The 25,798-nt window shown below is 48.5% G+C and overlaps 1 protein-coding gene across 1 annotated transcript; it reads right to left on the bottom strand.

Moving 5' to 3' along the window:
- Positions 1 to 8,948: 8,948 nt before the first annotated feature.
- LOC144824802 (interferon-induced transmembrane protein 5-like) lies at positions 8,949 to 18,859 on the bottom strand. The gene is made up of 2 exons (XM_078683806.1): positions 18,417 to 18,859; positions 8,949 to 10,343 (listed from the first exon to the last, which is right to left on the bottom strand). Exons 1-2 carry the CDS (start codon positions 18,609 to 18,611, stop codon positions 10,125 to 10,127), a joined length of 414 nt encoding a protein of 137 aa, XP_078539932.1. The 5' UTR covers positions 18,612 to 18,859; the 3' UTR covers positions 8,949 to 10,124.
- Positions 18,860 to 25,798: the final 6,939 nt, after the last annotated feature.

The raw sequence follows: 25,798 nt of genomic DNA, 5'->3' as shown, positions 1-25,798 counted from the left end.
CTCCTCAGGGCATCTGCTGAGAGCAGTCTAGAGAAGAGAGAAAACCTCTCCTCGGGGCATCTGCTGAGAGCAGTCTAGAGAAGATAGACATCCTCTCTTCGGGGAATCTGCTGAGAGCACTCTAGAGAAGAGAGAAAACATCTCCTCAGGGTATATGCTGAGAGCAGTCTAGAGAAGAGAGACATCCTCTCTTCGGGGAATCTGCTGAGAGCAGTCTAGAGAAGAGAGAAAACCTCTCCTCGGGGCATCTTCTGAGAGCAGTCTAGAGAAGAGAGACATCCTCTCTTCGGGGAATCTGCTGAGAGCAGTCTAGAGAACAGAGAAAACCTCTCCTCAGGGCATCTGCTGAGAGCAGTCTAGAGAAGATAGACATCCTCTCTTCGGGGAATCTGCTGAGAGCACTCTAGAGAAGAGAGAAAACATCTCCTCAGGGTATATGCTGAGAGCAGTCTAGAGAAGAGAGACATCCTCTCTTCGGGGAATCTGCTGAGAGCAGTCTAGAGAAGAGAGATATCCTCTCTTCGGGGAATCTGCTGAGAGCACTCTAGAGAAGAGAGAAAATCTCTCCTCAGGGCATCTGCTGAGAGCAGTCGATAGAAGAGAGAAAACCTCTCCTCAGGGCATCTGCTGAGAGCAGTCTTGAGAAGATAGACATCCTCTCTTCGGGCCATGCTTGAGTGAGGCTGAACCCCACCAGGACAGCACATGGTCAATCAAAGGTTTCTATTGGAGACTGGCCTAGGGAACTGCAAGAAATGCATTATTTTCCTGCAACAAAGCTTAACAGAAAGAAAGAAAGCCTTTCACCTCCAGTGTGAAACAGAGGACAATAACCTCAGGGGCTGGCCGGAATCAAATTGGGATGATGAAGACTAATTGGTTGACCGTCTAAGGATAAACAGTGATCCCTCTGCATGTTGAATACTGACCAGTGGTACAAGAACGTGGGTGAAAAGCCCATGGAAAATGATAGAGATGTTCCTCTAAATAGTTATCATCGTAAATAAAAAGACAAAGAGATCCACCCCCCACTGGCGGAGAAAACACTTAAAATGCACTTGTGTACCCTAAATCTCTGAGGCAACTGGAAAACTGTGTCTTTTCCCCAAAACTCTAGAATGCCCCACTGGAGAATAACTTGCTTAATGTGGATTCTAAACCACAGAATCAATAAGCGCCAGAATTTGGAGGGATGATTGACAATTCAACGTAATACCTGGGCAAACATACGCACTCAATTACTGAGAACCTTCTATTGTGGGAACTTGCGTACATCACGGCTCCCACCTAGCAAGATGTTGTGCACGGGCTGTACCATTAACCTTAGATTGGATATTGGGAGATTGTCCGTCAGGCAAACGTTGCCACCCCCATTGACCCTCCTGGGAGGTTAAGATGTCCAGCAACTGGTAGGCTAAATTGTAATCAGATTCAGAACTCTTCAAGGAACCCTAAGGTTCAACTCTGACTTTGACCTATCAAGGTGATTACACCTTTGATTTTGAGGTTAGAAGAGATTCCTAGTTCCTTCCAGCAGCAGAAGGAGTCCCTTTGGAACACAGGTGGTTGGACCGGAGGCGTTTATTTACTCTTTCAAGGATGAGCGTCTTCCAAGGTTCATGGACTATCATCGCTAATGTATTCTCTGTCAACAGAAAGAAAATGCCCAAGAGCCTTTAAAGTTAACATAAGGTCCCTGCCAAACTAAGGCATTGTAGCTTCCTTCTCTATCTGTTTTATTGGACCAGTCATAAGTCTTTTACGTGACAATTTTTCTGAAAACATATGACAATCCTCACCTGCTTCAAGTGTTTGCTTCTTTGACAGGTTCATCCTCACCATGACTGGGTTTTTCTTCTTTACAGTGGGCTCATTTGGATCTTTTTGCTAGGTCTCCTATGTTCCCTAATACTTAGGTTATATCTTTAATAAAGCTATGAAAATACCATTAGATCTGGGTTATTAAATTATTCCTTAACATGTGACCTTTCTGGATAAATGTATCATCTGTAGGGCTCCAAGGGCCTGATTACAAGTGGGTTGGCTAATACTAACCCCTATTTACCCATTGGTCGTAACTACTAATTTGAAGGTATTTAATGTTTTGATAATTATCAGATGTGTTAAATACTCAAGCTACATTACATTTTGGCAGGTCAAACCTCGCGAAATTTTACAGGGGAAATATGTACGTTGTTTACTGCACCATGCGTATTTTGTTGCGGTAAACACCAAAATCTGTATGTTATTCCCCACAAAATCCTAATAGGTACTATTTATCACACCTAATAAATAACATGCCTCGTGGTATATTTATTTAACAGTTGCTCTAAATAGCACCCAAACTTGTAATCAGGGCCTAAACGTAACAAGCATTGGCATAGCCAATTTTTATGAACACCAATGCACCCAATCTAGGCCTAGGTAGCTACACTACCTTTTACCTAAATTTGCCCTACCTTGCTCTGCATAACAGTTCTAAGCACTGACCTTTTACCCAGTTATGTGCTGAATAAATGTCGATCGGTTTACTTGAAACTAGCCTCATTTATTATGCATGAGGATTCTTAGATAAGTCCCTGCACATGAGGTACATAACAGCATGAATATACTCAGTCCAAAAGTCATGGTCATGTTCATCCTGAGGTGAAAGAACTACTTTGAATAATGGCAGATATTGTTCTAGGCCCATTTGCATAATCACACTCACAACATATCGATTGTGTAAGGAACCCAGAGGCTATCTTTAGGGTATAAAAGAACAATACCTACCTTAGATAGATAGAGGAGAAGCTTCCACGCTGACACAAGACACTAGGGTCCCGGCCTGCAGAAGCTACAGCATGCAGCCGTCCTTGCGGGGTGTTCAATTTGAGACCAAGACGGGGTTCTTCATTCTCTCTCATCAGGTAATAGGGTTGGCTCTTTCCTAAAGGATTCTTGGCTCTACACCCACATACATGCTAGGTACACTTTGGTAGGGTTTGCATCGTAGGAGTACGCTTGATTACTGTCATGTATATATGCCTGCATACATTCACTGTTTTAGCACTATGGTAGAATTCTACCTTTTATTTACTCTGTTGGTGCTTGCAAACGTATACGTCTGTTTCGGTCTAATGATTGTTGCAGCAAACATGTATTATACTAGAATGACACTGGTTCAATAAATGCTTATTGAAAACATTCCCGTATTTTACTCTGTCTGAGACTAAGTGAGCACGTTTGACTGAGTGGAAAATGCTGTACTGTTTCCATGATCCCTGAAGGATCAGGTTGTCATGTTCGATAGTCGCCAGAAACTATTTGCTCCTTGGTAAGGTTAGAGGGCTTATGGTGGTACTGTTAGCTAGCTGGCCTACAGGCTAACATATCCTTTGGGCGTGTCTGGAATCAGTCTGGACACCAATCCCTTAGTATATGTTGTCTGAACGTGCAGATCCTATATAGATTTGTAGAAACTACACTACACAATAAGTCTCGGCAGTGCCTGAGCTATTGAGCTTTTCAATGTGAATGATTTTAGACATTTTGTCTAGCAGCACATCTGCTGTTCAGCGTGGCTGAAAGTCACTGAAAGCCCAGAATCCCAGGATGTTGAGCCGATGCCGAGTCTCTTCGCACCCCATGTTGAGTTTATTGTCCTGGCCCTCCTAACACAAAAAGGGCTATGATGTGACCTGCATTGGCCGAATTATAGTGCTTTTTCCAGTGATTTGCAGCTATACTGACCAGCAGACGTGCTGCTAGACAATATGGCTAAAAGACATTCACATTGACAAGGCCAATAGCTCGGGCACTGCAGAGATCTGTAGCCTTTGGCAGCGCTTGTTCAGTGTTGACGAGGTCTTGCTGAACAAATGTGGAAGTGATAGTGAAAAACAGTTAAAGAGCTTTGAAGTGCAGATGTGGTGTAACGGCCAGAGCTGCTGACAGGGGAACTAGAGAACCAGGTTTGAATCTCAGGTCAGCTGAACAGTTTGTGATTCTGGGCAAATCACTTACGCTTCCCCCTGTGTACGACAATGAATGTGCCTTTGTCTAATTAACTGGTAAGCAGTTAAAGTGCTCCAATACTATGGGTTGGTGTTAGCACTATGGCAAGATCGAGAACGTAACAAGCACTCCAACTCTGTTGGATCGTGTCCCAAAATAAAACAACAAACAAGCAGCAGCGACGAGGGAGGTAGTGGGGGGATGGGTCAAGCAGGGAAGCAGGAAGAGATGGGGAGATGAGCAAGCAACAATAGGAGAGGGCGGGAAAAAGCAATAATGAAGAGAGGAAAAAAACCTTATTTGAAGCAGGATCAGCGACAATAATGAATGTGTCATTGTGGACTGTAACTGGTGAGCACATAAAGTGCAAGCACTCCAATACCATAAGTTTGTGCATAACAAATAAACAAGTGGTGTACGTGTTTCAACAACTTTTTAAGAAATGCATAAGTTTATGTACACATGCCAGCATTTTAGTGGTATGTGTGTTTGTGTACAAGGGAGACAGTCTGAAAACAGAAGTACTCCTAAGGGGTGCTTGAAAACAAAGAAAAAATGGCTGCGCAGACCGAGAGCAGTGTAAGGAGATGTCGTTGGTCCATGCGCTATGGAAGGGTCAAAAACAAGAAGAGGGCATGAAGCCTGCATTCCATGACGAATGGCATCAAAGAAAATGAGAGAGACGCTGAAATTTACCAATGGTAGGAGATGGATGGCCTTTAAGCGGTTGTATGATGATACAGCGGAAACACTTTCCTCGCGGGTCTTTACATCGCCGCAAATACATCGCATCTGCTGTTACACCGCCATGTTTTACCTCGAACGTCGTTGCGACGCTAGTGCGGTAAATCCTATTGGCAGGATAGCACATCGCATGGCTTGAAATCGCGTGTCAGGACAACGCGTAATCTAGCCTGGGAGCGTAGTGATTAATATTTCTAAGTCTGCTAAAGACCCATGTACGTAAAGTCAGAACGAGGTAATGGATGGTTGAAACACCTACCTAAGAACAGTTTGAATATGGTGATGCGCTCATATGCGCTGTATAATCCAGGTCATCAAGATTCGATTTAACAAAGGCAGTACTGGGCTATTATGTCTAACATCGGTTTCTGACATCTCATAAAAGCATGCTCCTCCAACCACTTTCAGACCGTTCTCTGTTGATGTTGAAACTGTCAGCAGATCTCCGAAAGCGATTAAGACACAGTTTATCTTATACACTGTTTATTTTATTCATGTCCAGGCACGGTTCTTTCACAACGGGAGCCTCCCTTCGGGACGAGGCCTTATCCCGTTAAGCACTCTGCAGGCTTGGCCGTCTCAACAGCAACACCCTTTGCAGTCTCAGTGCAGCTGCACTTCCGTTACAAAGACCCCTCCAATCTTACTCACTACTGCAGCGCTCTCTGGTATAGCGCGCTTTGCAGTCACTCTGTAATCACGCTCTTGTCCCCGGAGTCTCCCTGCTCCCCCTGCACTCTCTTATAAGGCTGTCTGTAGCTTGTCTCTGTGGTGGGTCCTGACCGCCATCTGAATCGATAATCTCAAAAGCACTTCAGGCGTAACTGTGTGCTGTGTGTAACATGTTGTGTGGAAGTTTACAATTGCTCTAGTCCCTCTAATACAGTTGCACTCCAATTTCTGAAAATTAGATAGTACGAAATTTCGATGGCTCCCTAGTCCTTCAGTTTATGGCTTATACCAGATATAGCAAATACTAGACATTCACTTAGGCTCCCTGTTGCAGTTGGGTGCTGGAGTCCCCATATATGCATCAAAAGACGACTTACATTTTTGCTTGGGAGTGGTAAAATGAGAGGTTTGCCTAGGTTGTTTTAAATGTATTTGCTAAAGCCGTACATGAGAATAACCAGTACTGCAGTCATCCATCATCTACTCATTCAGCCACTCATTATTCCTCCATCAATCTGCTCATCCCTCCACTTATTCATCCGCTCATCCATCCAACATTCATCCTTCAATCCATCCACCATCTACTCATCCACCCATACATCCACTGATTGAGCCATTCATTTTTCCAACATCCATCTGCTCATCCACCCACTCATTCATCCGCTCATCCATCCGAACTTCATCCTTCAATCCATCCACCCATCCTTCATTCATGCATCCATCCACCCATAAACCCATCCATCCACCCCCTAGCAACCACCCATCCATCCATTCATCCACCATCACCCACCCATTCACCCATCCCTGCATTCACCCACCATCACCCATCCATTCACCCATCCTTCAATCCATCCACCCATCCTTCATTCATGCATCCATCCACCCATAAACCCATCCATCCACCCCTAGCAACCACCCATCCATCCATTCATCCACCATCACCCACCCATTCACCCATCCATGCATTCACACACCATCACCCACCCATTCACCCATCCATGCATTCACCCACCATCACCCACCCATTCACCCATCCTTCATTCATGCACCCATGCACCAATCCACCCATAAAGCCATCCATCCATTCATCCACCATCACCCATCCATTCAACCATTCGCCATAATGCATTTGACTGTCTGTGATTTTATTTTTAATGGTGTGTTGCATTTTCCCGCATTTTCCCGTTTCTTTTCATCGTTAACATCGTTCAATTAATGCAAATGCATAATGGTGTAACATAATATCCGCCTCATGCTTATATTTCCCGTTCATTTAATAGCGCTTTAAAATCCAAATCAACGGCATTTCAGAAATGCAATACAACGTGAAAAACAAGAAACTGAATCTAAATGGCCCAACACCGAATTAACTACCAATGATTTAATTCAAACCCTAAATGGATATAAATATCTCAACAAGGAAAAGTCTCTCCTTAAATAACCAAATCAAAAGTGTGTTAAAGCTAAAGTCAGTCTCTTTTTCGATGTAATGATCAACGATGTAGATGGCAACGCGATGCACTTGCATGCGTCGTGTTGACATTCGATGTGATGTCGTGCACGATGTAATTGCAGCGATGGGCTGTCACTGCGATGCGATATTTCCGCTGTAAGCGGTGCTTCCCCCTTTAAGCCCACAGATACAACACAACAAGTCTCTTCGCGACAGCGCAAGCGCTGTCTAGCCCGGACCTAAAAACAATAGATTTCGCAGAGGCAAAACCTACTGGCTTTGCCAATGCTTGCGGTGTTTAGAAACAGGGCGATTAAGTGATTTATCTACAATAACAAAATGTGGAACTGAGGCCGAGGCTAGGAAGATGATATGGTGTCCTTATGGGATTTGATGTGGCATAAGGGCCAGAGTTGCCAACTATGGAGCTAGTAAACCGGGTTTACGTTTAAGCCTTGGCTTAACATCCTTGATTTTGGGCAAATCAATTATTCTTACCATGCCTACAAAAATTAGTGTGTCCTTTTGTAAAGTAGCTGGTGCTAATGGAAAGAGCTCCAATACCTTTGGGTGGTGTCGGCGCTGTATAAAACTGCACACAAAAAAGTAACTGGTGCATATGTAAAGTGCTCCAAAACCTTCAGGTGATATTGACGCTTCATAAGACTGCACACAAAAAAATCTGAAAAACAGAGTCAGTGGAGGAGGGGATCTGTGCAACGGAGTTCAGCAGGGGCAAGCAGCTACTGGCGGGAGGTAGACCGGCAACCAGCAGCTAATGTAGGCAGCCACAGGGAGATTAAGTGGTTTGCCCATAATCACAAAATGTGCAACTGGGACCGAGGCTAGGGGGATGATGTGGTATAGAGGCCAAAGCTGGTGACTAGGGAGCTGTGAAACCGGGTTTGAGTTTCAGTGTCAGCTTAACATCCTTGGGTCTGGATAAATCGTAATCTCACTGTGCCTACAAAAATGAATGTACCCTTATTTAAAGTAACTAGTGCTAATGGAAAGCGCTCCAATACGTTTGGGTGGTGTTTGGTGCTATATAAACTGCTCCAAAAAAAATAGCTGATGCTTATGTAGAGTTCTTCAATACCTTTTGGTGGTGTTGGTGCTCCATAAAACCGCACACAGAAAACAAATGTGAAAATCAGAGTCAGGGGAATAGTGGGTCTGGGGGGAGAGGGGATCTGTGCAATGGGAGTTCTCTCTGCGTTTGTTTTAGGGACATTTATTCATATGTGGCTAGCAGCAGAAGGCGAATCTGAGGTATCTTCTAGGAGTGGGCGAAGAATTCCGCTCCGCCAATAGAGTTGGTGGCGTTTTACCCACAGAGCGCAGAGTTCCAAATAGCTCAGTGAAGTGATGTGGAGCAGAGGTTTTTCTCTTGCGTGGCTTGCCAACATGAAGTTGGTGAGCGAGAGAAATTGCGTGCTAGACCATCTGCCGGCAAGATTTCTGAACGAGGCTGTCATGGCTGGTCACTACCGCTCACATTGAGAAAGCTCCTGCTCGCATTGAGGAAGCTGCCACTCGAGTAGAAAATCTATTCGAGTGGCAGAAAGAAGCAGTACACTCTAGTGCACTGTGTGATGCTGTTCGTGCTGATTTTACAGCACAGGAAAAAATTCCTAATGCTAAAAATCAACACGAACAGCACAACGTACCGGACTCTGCCACTCGCGGAACTTTGCGTAGTGTAGCAGAGATTTTTCGTCACTTCACAGAGCTCCAGGTAGTGCGACTCCCCAAACTCCAGCCAGGCCTAGTATCTTCCACTTCCCTGTTGACTCCCCATATTTTTAGTTTCTTGATGCAACTCTGCCTGGTGGTTCTAGGACTGGACTTCAGCTGCACTGTTCACATGACTCCCTGATGCCATTGGCTTCAACCAAACATAATTGTAATTGTATTTATATAACGCTTATTCCAGATGAGGTATCAAATAGCTTTTTCAACAAGTAGCATGCAATTCCGGAACCCAAATAGGACTAGTGGTGGATTAGTATAGGGAAATATGAGTTAATATGAGCGGTGGACAAGCAAGTTTTCACAATATTCACACCTTCACACCACGACCTGTAGTAAGAGGATTCTTTATTTGGTCATTGATTAATCACTAACAGCTTCAGTACAGATCACTGTGGATCTCAAAGTGTCAGTATGAATCGTCTGCTGCAATCACAGGAAAACTCTGAAAAAATGGAACTTTCAAAGTTCTTTAATCAGCAAACACCCTTCAACAACACAATATCTCAGGATGTGTGGTGCTTCCAGAGCTATCCCAGTCCAAACTCGTGTCCTGGCGTTCAGATTCCCATCTCTGTGCAAAATGGAGGTTCTGCGCCAGCCTGTGAATGAGAAACGCAGGACGACATTTCCCAAGATGAGTACAGCCGGCAAGCATCAAAACAGAAGAGCTACTGTTGGATTCAATCCCTCGAGGACCAGTGATGCCAACTCAGTGATCTTTGGTTTCCTCCAAGATGACAGACATCACAGGGAAGAATTCCTTCCAGGGAGGAGGTGGGCAGCACATATATGCAACGCACAATATTAAATAGAATGTAAATAAAAACAAGGAGCAAGAGAAACATAGAAGATAGAGTAGGAGATAAAACGAATAACATGCTGATGAAGGCCCAGAGAATAGGAATGGCTAAGATGAGAGAAGAGTAGGAAAGAAGAGAAAGCTTAAGAATCCTTTTCAATGTCCACATACAGAGAACCTTTTGCTTTTCCGCACTTTAAATGTCCTCAGAGATGTGGTTACTGTGTCTATGTTGAGTGACCTGCTGGTTGATGTGTCCAAGGAGAGAAACCTTGTAATGGAAACACATAGAGATTCCCAAGGAGACCCTGGACTGCGTGCTCCCTTGTCGGTTCCTAAAAATAGTTCCATCGCAAGCTCCCCGGAAGAAGCCAACTATGACTACAGCTGTTATCATTAGCCTGACCCAGGTGTGGCGACAAGTATGACTGAGGCTAACCGCATTGACCTTGGAGGTCTTGAGGTGTGACACAAATGTGTAGCGATTGTCCTTTCTTGGTACTGGTCCGTCTTGTGATGTCACACGGGTATAGGATGGTTATTCTTCCGTGACTTGGGCTGGCTTGGAAGTGGTACAGATAGAAGTTGCTTGGTTTGTGTAGCCTGTATTTGGTGGTCCCACTAAGTTTTAGACAAATTTCCTGAGTTTGGTCCACATGGCTACCAGGACTCTTCCTGTCCATGGGAGGCTGCCTGTTGAGACTCTCACTTTCTGTCTTCATCTTCGACGTAATGATGGAGGCTGAAGAAGTTGAGGGAGCCTTTGGCGAGGTTGGACAGGTGAATGACGCCAGTGACGACCAGTGTGATGAGCAGTATGGGAACCACCACATTCCATACTGTGGCAAGGATATTGTAACAGCGAGCCTTGGAGCCGAAGCGACGAGCAGCATCCACATCACCAGCAACTTTCTGGTCACGGGCCTGGAATTCAAGCAGAAAAGAGTGTAAAACTTAAAATGCAAGCACAACTGCAGAGTCAACATGAGGATCCAGGTCATCTAGACTGTAACTGACCAACCAGGCAAAATAAACTCAGCTCTTATAGACTAAGAAACCAAACCATCAGCTGAAGTCTCCACCCATGCAGACTATGAGACCAAACACCAGCCTGAACTCAGTCCATACAGTCCATGAAACCAAACCACCAGCCAGGAGTCAAACCCCCATACAGACTATGAGACCAAACCACCCGCATGAACTCAGTCCATACCGTCCATGAAACCAAACCACCAGCCAGGAGTCAACCCATACAGACTATAAGACCAAACCACCCGCATGAACTCAGTCCATACAGTCCATGAAACCAAACCACCAGCCAGGAGTCAACCCATACAGACTATGAGACCAAACCATCCGCATGAACTCAGTCCATACAGTCCATGAAACCAAACCACCAGCCGGGAGTCAACCCTTACAGACTATTAGACCCTACCACCGCATGAACTCAGTCCATACAGTCTATGAAACCAAACCACCAGCCAGGAGTCAACCCATGCAGACTATGAGACCAAACCACCCGCATGAACTCAGTCCATACAGTCCATGAAACCAAACCACCAGCCAGGAGTCAACCCATACAGACTATGAGACCAAACCACCTGCATGAACTCAGTCCATACAGTCCATGAAACCAAACCACCAGCCAGGAGTCAACCCATGCAGACTATGAGACCAAACAACCCGCATGAACTCAGTCTATACAGTCTATGAGACCAAACCACCAGCATTAACTCAGTCCATACAGTCCATGAAACCAAACCACCCGCCAGGAGTCAACCCATACAGACTAGGAGACCAAACCACCACATGAACCCTTTCCATACAGTCTATGAAACCAAACCACCAGCCAGGAGTCAACCCATGCAGACTATGAGACCAAACAACCCGCATGAACTCAGTCTATACAGTCTATGAGACCAAACCACCAGCATTAACTCAGTCCATACAGTCTATGAAACCAAACCACCAGCCAGGAGTCAACCCATACAGACTATGAGACTAAACAGCCAGCAAGAACTCAACCTAAACAGACTACAATACCAAACCACCAGCTCGTACAGGGGCCAAGCAGACTACCTACGAGAGCAAACCACGCGCCTGGATTGTGTTAAAGCAACCTATGAGACCAAACCCCCAACATGGACTGGGCCTATACAGCCTGTACCAGAACTAACTATCTGCTAGGACTCAAACTAAAACTAAACAGACTATAACAGCCCAACCCAATAACAAAGATTTGGACTGTAAGTGTAAATATTATATCTATTTATATGCTTTGTTGCTGGTCATTAAACAGTAGCAGGCCTGTCACCTCTGACCTTGCTTCCCTTTATCATTGACCCTCTTGCAGTTTCACTGTTGATTCTCCTCTTTACCTCGTTTTCTCTTGACTGTCTCTTAATTCTTTCCCTACCCACAGAGTTCATGCAAGGAATGTGCATGCTGACGGAGATCACGTCAGGCAGCAGAGCGCGCCATGTTACAGCGGTGAACAGCTGTGCAATCCTTAGCTTTGAATGCTGCTGACCGAACGAACGTTCAGGTGCACCTTAGATTCGTTGGGCAACCATCAGACGCAGAAATAGAGGAGGGACAAGACACCCATTAGGTTATCTAATGTAAACCTTATTTGTATACGTGTCTGCGTTGTCGTGTGATTCTTTCCAATGTAGTACAATAGTAGTTAGGTCGTAACTTTTCTGGAAGTATTATATTACATTATATGTTGCGTATTTTCTTAATGAAACCTTTAAATTATTTTTAGCTATTTACAACTAATTGCTGTCATTGCTAGACAAAACCACGATGTCCCTCTAATTTCCGAAACAGCAGCTTCGAAATCAAATGAGATTAACAAACCATTGAGGTTAAAAGCTATCATTAGTTCAGTTCCTGCAGCCTGCGGCTTTGGCACGCTGTAATTTAACCGCTCTTTACAAGGCCTGCATTCCCCCGCAGGGGCCTCTCTGTGCCGCCACCGCTACTGAATGCTCGTATTTGAAGTCTTTGTCGCGGGAACGCGCAGCTTTGCTTGCAGACCACCATTGGCACAGGAGGGGAACCATATGGTCTTATAAACCAGTGTGCCTTAGTCTTGCAAAACGGTTTCAGACTTGAACGTCTAACGCTGCTTTTTGTTTTCTGGAATATACTCTTTAGTTGGATAAGACATGGGTGCCCAACGTCGGTCCAGGAAGGCCGGGTCTGACTTTTAGTATGTCCAGGCTCAATATAAATCATTCAGATGGCTCTTGGTTGTGAATATCTGACCGCCGCCCCTCCAGCACCCGGTTTAAAGTTGTCGCTCCTGGCCTACTCGTTAGTCAGCCTAGATTAGAACTATCTGTTACCCTCCGTCCCAACCTACTGCTCTTTAATATCACTACCCTATCCAGAGGCGCACCTAGTGTCAAAATTTGGGAGGGGGCGGGGGGGGGGTCTAAGACAGAATTTCGGGGGGGGGGGCTGATTCTTCAAGCAAAAGGCAGAGTGGAGCTGCAGGGGCCCTAAGAAGGGGTGAAAACCATCAAAGCCTCATAGTCATTAACAAGCAAAGGGCCATATTATCAAGAAAGGGTGATACATTATCGTCGGTTGCCACACACGACAAGGGTGGGGGGGCTGGGGGTAGTGGGGTTGAAGCCCTTTGAGTCCAATGGGCATTGGGCGCCTGACCCTATCCGTGTATCTCAGATGCAGCTGTGCCTTACGCCCCTGACCCTGCCATTTTGTTTCTGACATTCTTTCTCTTCTGGCTCTCCGCCGCTGCCCCCTCGCCTCTTTATGACCTTCACCCTCTTTGCCCCTGGATTCCCTGGTCCTATTAGCATGCGCCCCTTTTCTGCCTCTCGCCCCCAGACCACCTTCCCAGCAAAAGTTCAAGTTGATGAATTACAAATAGTTGCTACTTGGATTCGGAATGTTAACATCGGACCGCCTATGCTCAGCAACAGCAAAAAGGGGCATCTTTACTGTTAAATAAAATGACAACTGAGACCAGCAGACACCAGGAGGCACCATAAGCGCTCCCAGTCTCGGCAGGCGCTTTCACCACGGCAGCCCTGAGGATCTCCAGAAACCCACGTGACAGGCACGGGATCCAGTACCAGGTATTTGTAGTTGGTCACTCGTGATTCCCATCGGAGCTGCCCACACCCCCTTGTGTAACCTCACCGCCCTTCACTCCTCGGCCTAGATTATGGGTCCAGGCCTCCCTGCTGCCCCCTGTGCCTCCTCGATGCCCTTGATACGTCATCCCTGCCCTTGTGGTACCTCTGTACCTTGTGCATACCCCCAGTGCCCCTGTGTCCTCTCTGAACTCCTGTGCCTCTCTGCTGTCCATAATACATCCTTCTTACACCTCGTGCACCCCGTCAGCCCCGTGCCTCCCAGCTGCCTCCTTCCTTTACCCTTGCAACCCTCCACCCTTGTGCCTCCCTGCTGCCCATGATACTTCCTTCCGGTACCCAGTGTACCCTACCCCCTGGGCCTTCCTGCTGTACCCAATGCATCCTACACTTCCATGCCTCCCTGCTGCCCTTCATACCTCCTTGTAGTACCTCGTGGATCCTTCACCCCTGTGCCTCCCAGCTGTCCTTCTTCTTTCTTGTACCCGTGCTTCCCTGTACTCTAATGCTTTCTTGCTGCTCTTGAAGCCTCCTCCCTTGTAACACTTACATCCTTTCACCCTTGTGCCTCCCTGCTGCCTTTAATGCCTCTTTCCTGCACCCCGTGCATCCTTTGTCCCTTGTGCCGCCCTGTTGCCATTAATGCCTCTTTCCTGTACCCCGTGCATCCTTTCACCCTTGTGCCTCCCTGCTGCCCTTAATGCCTCCTTACTGTACCCCATGTATCATTTCACCCTTGTGCCGCCCTGCTGCCCTTAATGCCTCCTTACTGTACCCCATGTATCATTTCACCCTTGTGCCTCCCTGCTGACCTTAATGCTTCCTTACCGTACCCCCTGCATCCTTTCACCATTCTGCTTCCCTGTAGTCATTAAAGCTTCTTTCCTCTACCCCGTGCATCCTCTTGTGCCTCCTGCCTCCCTGCTGCCCTTGATGCTCCTTTTCTCTACCCCGTGCATCCGTTCACCCTTGTGCCTCCCTGCTGCCATGTGTGCCTCTTTCCTGTACCCCCTGCTACCCTTGATTCTTCTTTCCTGTTCCTCGTGCATCCTTCGTCCCCATGCATCCCTGCTGCTCTTGATCAGCCATTCCTTGTACCCCGTGCATATTTTCACACCGTGTGTCCCTGCTGCCCTTGATGCCTCCCCCTGCATCATTTCACCCAGTTTCTTCCTGCTGCTCTTGGTACGTCATTCCTGTATGCATTGCCCTTTTTACCCTCCTGCCTCCCTGCTGCCCTTGGTGCCTCCGTCCTGTCCCCTTTCATCCTTTCACCCTGTCCCTGATGCACTTGATACCGCTTTCCTGTACCCCCTTCATCCTGACACCTGTGTGCCTCCCTGCTGCCCTTGGTGCCTCCTGCCTGCACCCTGTGCATCCTGAAACCCCTGTGCCCCCCTAGTGCCCTGGGGCCTCCTTCCTACACCCCGTGCATCCTTCACCCCTGTGCCTCGCTGCTGCCCTTGGTACCTCCTTCATATAACCCCTGCATCCTTCACCCCTGTGCCTCCCTGCTGCCCTTGGGGCCTCCTTTATGCAACTTGTGCATCCTTTCACCCCTGTGCCCCTTGGTGCCCTTGGGGCCTTCTTCCCGCTCCCCATGCACCCTTCACCCTTTGTGCCCCTTTTCTGCCCTTGGTGACTCCTTCTTGTACCCTCTGCATCCGGACACCACATGCCTCTCCTCTGCCCTTGGTGCCTCATGTCTGTACACCCTGCATCCTGACACCCCTGTGTCTCTCTTCTGCCCTCGGCGCCTCATTCCTGTACCCCCTGCATCCTGACACCCCTGTGCCTCTTTTCTGCCCTTGGTGCCTCCTTCCTTCACCCCCTGCATCCTGACACCCCTGTGTCTCTCTTCTGCCCTCGGCGCCTCATTCCTGTACCCCCTGCATCCTGACACCCCTGTGCCTCTCTTCTGCCCTTGGTGCCTTCTTCCTGTACCCCCTGCATCCTGACACCCATGTGCCTCCCTGCTGCCCTTAGCGCCTCCTTCCTGTACCCCCTGCATCCTAACACCCCTGTGCCTCTCTTCTGCCCTTGGTGCCAAATGTCTGTACACCCTGCATCCTGACACCCATGTGCCCTTCTTCTGCCCTGTGTGCCTCCTTCCTGCACCCCCTGTATCCTGACACCCCTTTGCCTCTCTTCTGCTCTTGGTGCCTCCTTCTTGTATCCCCTGTATCCTGACACCCCTGTGTCTCTCTTCTGCTCTTGGTGCCTCCTTCTTGTACCCCCTGTATCCTGACACCCCTGTGCCCTTCTTCTGCCCTTGGTGCCTCCTTCTTGTACCCCTGTATCCTGACACACCTGTGTCTCTCTTCTGCCCTCGGTGCCTCCTTCCTGTACCCCTGTATCCTGACACACCTGTGTCTCTCTTCTGCCCTTGGTGTCTCCTTCCTGTACCCTCTGCATCCAGACACCACATGCCTCTCCTCTGCCCTTGGTGCCTCATGTATGTACACCCTGCATCCTGACACCCCTGTGTCTCTCTTCTGCCCTTGGTGCCTTCTTCCTGTACCCCCTGCATCCTGACACACCTGTGCCTCCCTGCTGCCCTTAGCGCCTCCTTCCTGTATCCCCTGCATCCTAACACCCCATGCCTCTCTTCTGCCCTTGGTGCCAAATGTATGTGCACCCTGCATCCTGACACCCCTGTGTCTCTCGTCTGCCTTTGGCGCTTCCTTCCTTCACCCCCTGCATCCTGACACCCCTGTGCCTCTCTTCTGCTCTTGGTGCCTCCTTCCGCTACCCCTGTTTCCTGACACACATGTGCCTCTCTTCTGCCCTTGGTGCCTCCTTCCTGTACCCCTGTATCCTGACACCCCTGTCTCTCTCTTCTGCCTTTGGCGCAACCTTCCTTCACCCACTGTATCCTGACACCCCTGTGCCCTTCTTCTGCCCTTGGGGCCTCCTTCTTGTACCCCCTGTATCTTGACACCCCTGTGCCCTTCTTCTGCCCTTGGTGCCTCCTTCTTGTACCCCTTGTATCCTGACACCCCTGTGCCTGATATGGCTTCTGTAGTATCATTATACCCCACCCCCGCCCCTCTGTGCCTCCTCTCAGTCCATCTGTGTCTACCTCTGTGCCTCCTCACCTCTGCGCCTTGTGCCTCTTTTGTATCCCGTTTTGCCCATCTGCCTGCCCAGGTCCGCCCTCTGCACCCTCAGCCCGTTCTGCCACCACACGACCCCTCCATGTCCCATTAACCCCCTGAGCCCCCGCCCGCTCCCTGCCCCGCTGTCTTTTCCCCAAACCTTCTCAGTGCCCCGGTGACCTCCCCTCTTAAGTGAGTGTTCTCCGTGTTCCCTCACTCCAGGCCGTTTCCCACTCCTGAGCTTTCATGATGCAACCTGTTGCATTTTGGGTCCTGTAGTTGTGTTTGCTTCCGCTAGACTACAGTGCACATGGACACCTGAAAGTCATGATTTGTAGGTGACCAGCTCAGGACACAGTGCCGAGAGGTGACTTTCTCTCCCTGTATGAATGAATGAATGGGATGTATGCCTGGCATTTCTAGTCTGTCTCTCATGTCTGCCCTGTCCCTCCTCTGCTGCACGTGACGTGTGGCCTCTCTCCCATACCTTCCCTCTCCCATCCCTTCTAACTCCCACATGCCTTCTGCACACTGTTTGATCTCCTATCTGTCTCTCCCATGCGGCATATTCTCTGTCCTGCGTCTTGAGCCTGTCCTGCCTCACCTGCCTCAGGCCTCCTGTCCTGGGCCTCTTCAGCACCCCGTGATAAGTTTCTCAGACTTTTTTTGCAGTTTTATATAGCGCTAACTCGACCCGAAGGTATCATAGCGCTTTACACGAGCACCCTTTACATTACACAATGACACATTGAGGGGCTTATTTACAAGCACCTTTCGGGATGGTGCTTCCCTTTTAATATAGGGAAAAGTAACACCTGATGGCAAAAGGCTTGTAAATAAGCTGCAGTGATTTTCCCAGACTTGCTCGCTGTTGATCCAACGCCAAGACTCAAACCTGGGTTTGCAGCTCCAAACTCGGCAGCTCTGGCCTCAAACATCAGTGCCACTCACATCTTCTCGGCCCTGTGCCATCAATTGTTCTTTGTGCATTTGTCACCCCGAGTGGGACAGGTATGCCCATGCGTGGTTTCTGTGCTCTCCAAGCCACTTGAGTCAAGCCATCCTGGCTGATGATGGGTGATACCCCAAAACAGGTCCCATGATGTGTGTTTCTGGTCCAGGGAAGATCTGGCCTGACAGCTCAGGTTGAACTGTTCCCATTGGACGCAGAGTCAAGACTGATGTGCATATGGCTCGGTCCAAACTGAGGTGGCACGGTGAGCAAAACACACGATGGATTTAAGCCCAGTTCTCTTGACTGAGTGAGGGCGAATGTTTAATTTGTTCATCATTCCGTCCATCAATTGTTTGCACAGCAAAGACTAAACATTGGTCAGTTGCTCTGCTCTGGATTTAGGCCCAGATCTCTGTACTGGGGTGAATGTATGACATTGTTCTACATCCTGTCCATCAATTATTCTTTTTGGATCTGTACCTCTTTTCTGCCACGTGCCTCCTCTCTGCACAGTGTATGCTCTCTAACCCGTGCCTCCTTTCTGCTCTATGCATCCTCCAGTTAATTTGCCTGTTTTCTGACCCTCTCTCCCTGTCTGGCACGCCTCCCCTGTGTGCCTCCCGTCTGCCAAGGCCTGCTCTCTACCCCTGGTCCCATGCCCAGCTGTACCGCGCACCTTGCCTTCAGTCTGACAGGCGTCTCCTTTGCCAGCGCCCATTCTTCCGACCAGCGCCCCTTTCCACCGAGTACCTAATACCTGGTGGGTGCCTCTTTCCTCCCCTCGAGCCACCAGAGGCTCACCGCGCGCACTCACCTTGACAGAGTAGACTAGCGCCATGAAGCCCAGGCAGCACAGGTTCATGTAGACGGTGTTGAAGACGGACCAGATCATGTGGTCCCGCGGCACCTTGGGGGTCCCGATGGTGATCACCGTGGGGCCAGGCTCCGGTTTGCCGGGGGTCGCGCTCAGGAAGTCCTCACGGGGGTACGAGGTGTCCATGGCGGGCATGAGGAGAGGTGGAGCGAGGGGCAGGCACGCCAACGTGCGGATATGTAAGGGGGATAGGTACCACTGCGGGGAGGTGAGGGGGGAAGCGCACCGGAGCAAGGCCACTGAGCTGGACAGGAGGGGACCACCACCACCTGCGAGGGGTACGGGGCCCTATAGAGATGGGGCGCTGCTTCGAAGTACGGGGCCAGGCTCAGAGCGGGGCGTCCGTGGTGGGCGCGGGCGCAGGGTCCTGGTAGTAGGGGGCGAGGAACAGGGCACCAGCAGTGGCAGCAGCAGAGACAGCCTTTCAGGGCCCGCAGACCGGGCCAGCTCCTCTTATAGTTTCCTCCCTCTCTATATTAGACGCTGTAATTGCCGCTTTGCCTGGAGTGGTTTACCCCAGAATACGGTGCCAGCCCGGGCACAAACACACCCTGGGGCCCGCCCACCTCAGCAAGCGTCTGATGCCGTGTGCCTCCCGCCGCCTCACCGCCTCACCGTGTGAAGCCCTCTCCGCGGCTCTCCCCTCTCTCTCCCTTACTCTCCTGCGTCCCTCCTGTCTCTCTCCTGGGGAGCGCTCCTTCTTTCTCTCTCAGAGGCCTTCTCGCCTCTCTCGCGTTTGGTGTGTGCTCCCTGTCTCTCTCACCCATCCATCTCCCCTCTGCAGTCTTCTCAGTTCAGGCACCCATTATTGAAACGACTTCGCATATTTCAAACAGCAATATCACCCGGGTACAATCCTCCCGGGTGCACCAGAGAGCCCTCGCTGCTCGAGGCTTGGCGGCAGTGGTAGTCGGCACCCCCCTGATCTTCGTTGGCCTTTGTGAGTCTGGCAGTCACAGTTCTCTGGGTGTCCAGCGGATCCGGTGTGCTATTCTTGACGGAGAGCCTTAGGGACTGGTAGCCCCTCGGCCAGTGTCCCAGAGTGTATGTAAGTCGTTAGGTGTCTAATGGTATCTATGATATGAGTGTCTGATAATGAGTGTAACCATTGAGGTGGCTGATAGTCCCTGGGGGTCTGAGTGTCTTATAGTGTATACCAGTCCTTAGATGTCCTATGCTATCCGTGGTTCTCAGTGTCTGCTTATGAACCTTGGCCTTGAGGTATCTGGTAGCCCCTGTGGGTCTGAGTGACTGATATTGTCTGTCTGTCGGCAGGTGTCTGTTCATATCCGTGGTTCTGAGTGTCTGCCCGTGTGTGTTAGTTACTCTTCAGGTATCTGGTAGTATGCTAGACTCAACACTATCAGTTTTTCGCATTTGTGGCACCTGGGTCCCGGACGAGACACTCGTGTAGTGTGGGCCTTATTCTTTTTTGCGTAGGTCACACTGCGCGATATGAGGGACTCACTCTTGGTGCCTGGTCGTCATTCTCTGTTATGAGGGTCTCACCCAGTCTCTGGGTGTGGGACTCTGTCTTTGACACAAGGGGCAGTCTCTGGGATGTGTATTTTATTGCCTTGTACAGTGGGCTTGGTCTCTGACATGTGGATCTCATTCCCTGGTGGATGGATCTTGTAGTAAATTACTTCTCTACTGTTCTCCACTGAATAGAATGTCCATGACATCATAGAATGCCTGGGTGACTCTCTGGCTCACAGTGTCAGTTGGTCAACTCAGGCTGAGCTGCTTGGATCTTGCTCCTGGTGGGGTTTTACCTATACTTCCTATCTTCTCCTACTTCCCTACCCTTGAAGGAATCTTTAATAAAGGATTATCTAACCTACACAGTTGGACTGTGCATCTTCCTTTACCACAACTTGGCGTTGATTGTGAACAGGATGAACCTATGCGTGAACTAAGGAGAAAGGCCAATTAAGGAACCAAGCAACTAGAAGACAAGCAACTAAATACATTAAGGATGTTTAAAACTTCAATTGAAACTAAAAAGTAATGCTCAGCTAGCCCCACCAATGTCTTATACCATTTGGACAGCCTGCAACATGGGCGTTTGTGGTTCCATCACCCAAGAATCTGCTGTTACATGGAAGATCTCTGAGGAATCTAGTAACATACTTCAACCTGTGTCGGAATTGTCCTGGCTGAATCAGCAAGTCTTGTGAACAAAGTGTCCACCAAAGTGATCAGCCTTCTATGTGGAAAGAGACCTTCCAACAGCCTCTGCCTACTCTGCCTGTCTCTGGAAACTGGCAGTTTGTACTTTGGCAAGTTACATCTAAGGAGGATGTCAGTGTGTTAGACCTGTCAGCCTTAGGGTGGTCTCCCCTACATTTTTGCCCTTTTTGCCTCCTATTTTTACCTTACATTTTGTTGGACTTAGGACTCTGGGCGCCTCACCACTGCTAAACAGTGCTGAGGTGCAGGTGCTCTCCCCTAAAACATTGTGAGGCTGGCATATCTGCCACAAGCCCCTGCTACTGCAGTAAGGCTAATCCTCCATAGGATATTATTGGGAACCTCTCCTTATGGGATAACTTCTGACAGGGACCTAATAAGTCTGTCATGTTTGGTCTTGTTGGACTCGGGGCGGGGAACCCTTTCCAATGATATATAGGGTTTGGACATTACTACGCTAGAGATCCCACTTTTATAAAGGGGACCTTTTCCTGCCTACACTTAGATTAGGCTCTGCAGACTCCCCCCTCCCCTCTGCATACTGATAGCCTGCCTGGGTTGGGAGGTGGGAGTGGTGATTCACACCTTCTTCCCTGAGATGAGCTGTGATGGGCTGCCCACTGTAGCCTTAACGGCCTGTCTCTCGTCACTGTGACAGCTAGGTCAGGGAAGGCAGGGAACATACCAGAACTCCCTGGACTCTTCCAGAAGCCCCTGCCCCCAGACCCTTCCAGAGACTTTCACCACTTTCTAGCCCTTAGACTGAAAGATATATAATGGAGGGTCCTGGCCTCACTTCTTTGTTACACTGCTGGACCTGGAAGAATCCCTGCTGGAGTGAGGACTGCTGCGCAAGAGGATTGCCACTGGGAAGGAGGCTGACTGCTCCAAGGAACTGCTGCCCGACAACCTGCTGAGCTGCCCTACTGTCTGCTGATCCTGCCCTGCATGGGAGACTGCAACATCACCACCAGAGTGTCTCCACAACATCCCAAAGGAACTACTTTTCTTTGAACCACATTTTAAAGAGACTTCAATCTTTTAAAGATTGCCTTTTTGGGACTTCACCCTTTTTAAGCTAAAGGAAACTACCTGTCCTTGGACCACAGCATTTTAAAGACTGCCCTTTGGAACAGCAACAACACTCTCAAGATTTGCCCTGCAACGCTGTGCCTGCCCTCAGCACTGCTTGCCACGTGATCCTCCCGAGGGCTCTGTGATTGCCTCTGCTTCTGGCGCAAGCCGACTGAAACTGGCCCTGAGGTCACCGCCACTGGGACCGGAGCGCGCTGTGTAGCGCTGAGAAGCGAAGCACTGTGTGGCAGGAGGCTCCGTCGTTGCCCCGGACTTGGAGGCACTGTTAAGCGCTGTGCTAAAGGAGCGCTGTGTGGCCGTGACCCCCACCCGTGCAGCGCCTGCTGAGCCCGAGGCCCCAGGGGGAGAGGAGCCTCACACCCGGGCCCGCAACCACCACCCCAGGTAACGCCTCAGTGCAACCAGGCTGCTGCGAGGGGGCGGGGTGCGGGTTGGCCGGGTACCTGGAGTGTGAGCTTTGTGCTTGGCTGGGAACCGTCCTTCACTAACCGGCCTACGGGGGCATAATTACTTGGTAATTGACACTGGGGCATTTTTTAGCAATACCAGCAGCGCCTGGGCAGCTGCACTTCCTACGCTGGGAGCATCATTTCTATGAGAGGCACACTTATTACGCTGCAAGGGAACTTTGGCCTAAGAACCTTCCCCCAGTGAATTTTGACCATAAGAACCTACCTCAAGTGAACTTTTGCCATCCAAGGACACTGTGAGAAAGACATTACCAGCAGGAGCCCTTGGCACATATGAGCTTTTGGTGATTTGATCATGCCTGGGAACTGGATTCATTATTTTTGATTATTGATCTTGCTTGGCAACTGGAATTCTTTTTATTATTGATCAGACCTGGGAACTGGATTCATTCTTATTGATTATTGATCTTGCTTGGAAACTGGAATCCTTTTTATTATTGATCTTGCCTGGAGCTGGATTTACCTGCTTTTGGTTCTCGCATAATTTTTAGATAAAGAAATTCTTATTCTTATACAAAACTGGTGTGGTGTTCCTTTTGTGAGTGTTTTTACTGTGTCATTGGCGTTGTGTGTTACACAAATACTTTACACATTGCCTCTGAAGTTACGCCTTTGCTGCTCTGCGCCAAGCTACCAGGTCGGAAGCGGTGGTCCCTATTTGGACTAGGGTGCATACCCCTGCCAACTAGAGACCCCGGTTCTAACACAGTGTGTTTCAACTTGCAACTTGGGAACTTTCTCTGCAGTGAGCACTGTGTAAGTGCTAATTCGAGCTGATACTCTGGCAGAATCAGTGACAACTGCGGCAAACTTGAGGACACTATCCACAAGAGTGATTTCACTTCATGTCAAGCATAACTCTTGGATTCATAACTCTGCACATGGGCGGCGTCTCCAGTGAGCCGACGCGCGTCTTTGAGGAGGCTGGACTGTGTTTTGCCGGTGAGTGGGGGGGCACTTTTATTTGTTTTTTTGTGTACTCATGATGCTAAATCTGAGGTTCTACGTCAACTACAGGACACAAACTGCTATCAAATATTGAGGTCGGACCCCACTCGATCCATTGCTACTGAGATCCTCGAAATCACCCAAGAAGGTTTGGATATGGGCTTTTTGTCAGAGAACGAGTTCCAGTTCCTTAACAACAAACACCCACGTCTGGCAACTATTTATACGTTACCCAAACTGCACAAAAGTATGTCAAGTCCACCTGGCCGGCCGATTGTCTCTGGCTGCGGATCCATTTTGGAACCATTGGGAAAGTACATTGACTTTTTCATCAAACCTCTAGCAGAGGCCACTCCTTCATACATCCGTGATACCATGCACACCATTAATATAATTGAGAGCATCTCATTTGACCCATTCCATCAAAGACTAGCCACCTGTGATGTCGTCTCCCTTTACACCTGCATTCCTCAACAGGAAGCCCTCACGGTTATTGCCCGCTGTCTGAACACACGTCCAGCACCTGCCCAAGTACCATCAGAGTTCATTGTAGCTCTACTGAAAATTGCAATGACCCGAAACTTTTTCCTTTTTGACACCAATTTTTACTTACAAACCTCCGGAGTTGCGATGGGCGCTCCCTTCGCTCCTGACGTAGCCATCCTATATATGGCAGCATTCGAAGAGGACACTGTTCTAAGTCAACTTAACCCATTCAGAGACCAAGTTGGTCTCTGGATGAGGTATATAGATGACATCCTCTTGATCTGGAATGGCAGCCAAGACCAACTCAATAATTTTTTCGCCTGGCTCAATGAACAATCTCAGCACGTCAAATTCACAATCTCATCAGACAATCACTCCATTGATTTTTTGGACGTCACAATCTATCATGAGTCTGGCAAACTCCTCACCAAACTATATCGCAAACCTGCGGAGAGGAATTCTTTATTGGCATATACCAGCCATCATCCACGAGCCCTTCGTGACAACCTGCCCTTCGGGCAATTCCTGAGGATACGTCGAAATTGTTCCACCAAAGATGATTACTTTTCAGAATCCCAGGATCTGTCCAATCGATTGCTGAGCCGAGGATACCCCAGACGCTTGATCAAAAAAGCCCGCAAACGGGCTTGGTTCTATCCTAGAGAGGAATTACTAGTGCCTAAACAAAGAACGGATGATCAGGAGAACCGCATTGTGTGTGTCACGACGTTTAACACGAGAAGCAACACCATCAAAAAAATTCTCAATAAACATTGGCACCTGGTCTCGGACGAGATCAGCCAACCCTTGACACCGCTCCATGCTTTCAAGAAAGCTAAATGCATCAGGGACCATGTCGTGAATTCTTTTCTACCCCCAGAATGCCACCCAACGATCAACACTCTATGGAATCTACCACCGGTAATTGGTCACTCCAAATGTGGGCATTGTAAGGCCTGTGACTCAACGATACAGACCAAAGACTTTACCTATCTTCATCTAACTGTCAAATTGAAGTGCTTCAGTAATTGCAACACTAGCAATGTCATCTATGCTATTTTATGCCCATGCCAGAAGATCTACATTGGGCAGACCCAGCAAAAAATCAAAGCACGTATACTGCAACACATGAGTCGTATTCGCTGTGAGGTTGAAGGTGCTCCACTTGCGGAACATTTCAAGTTGAACAATCACCCACCAGAGAGCTTACGATGGTTGATCATTGAAAAAATAACACTTGGACCACGTGGTGGTAATATCTCGGACATTCTCAACACACGAGAACTAAAATGGATGCACTTTTTCAACTCCATTGAAACTGGTCTGAATGAATCCGATAGCTCATTTTCCCAACTGGCCATTTTACCATAAAAAATTTTTTACAATTTTTTATTATTCTGCCCTCTACTCTTGTCTACTCTGTGCCCTCATCATCTGCCAGGCACTGTTGAGCAATTGCAATACTTGTGGTTTTACTGTATGTAGAGCCTTTACCCTCATGTTTGAGAGGTACGCTCCAATAACCGTATTGTTTGATGTCTTGGCCAGTTCGCCTTTGTTCAGAAATGTAGCCTTACCATTGACATACGTGGCTACGCCATTGTAATACCTGTGATTCACTGATATGCCAAGCCTTTACCCTCATGTCTGAGAGGTACGCTCCAATAACCACACTAATGGCAATCAGGGCAAATCACACAATAGTGCGAGAATATCTGTAAATAGTGGGGTCTCACCCGTGGTTTCATAGTCAGTCTTCTATCCAATTATCATTATTGTTTTTTCCATTGTACAATGTATTTCTTGTTTATTATGTAAATTGCTATTGTATTACTCGACCACCCTGCGGTCACAACGACCATGCCTGACCCAGTGGTCTTTTTACTAGCTTCATTCCTCCCCGTGGCCACCACGTGACCTGTCGCTATGACTCCCATAGCAAAATAGGAAGCGCGGCATTCGCACCGCAACTCGCGGACAGAGCCGTCAAACTTGATCAAGTAAGTCATTCTGCCTCTGAGAGCCACTTCCCGCTCTTTGTTAAGTCCAGTATTATTCAATATCCCCCATTCTTAACTCCCTCAGATCCATCCCGAATCAGGAAGTCTTTAAATAATCGACTCTTGAAAC

Source organism: Lissotriton helveticus, chromosome 3_1 (genome assembly GCF_964261635.1).
Source record: "Lissotriton helveticus chromosome 3_1, aLisHel1.1, whole genome shotgun sequence".
Taxonomy (NCBI): domain Eukaryota; kingdom Metazoa; phylum Chordata; class Amphibia; order Caudata; family Salamandridae; genus Lissotriton; species Lissotriton helveticus.
The sequence above is the reverse complement of the archived record's forward strand: the minus strand, read 5'-3'. Positions and strand labels throughout refer to the sequence as shown.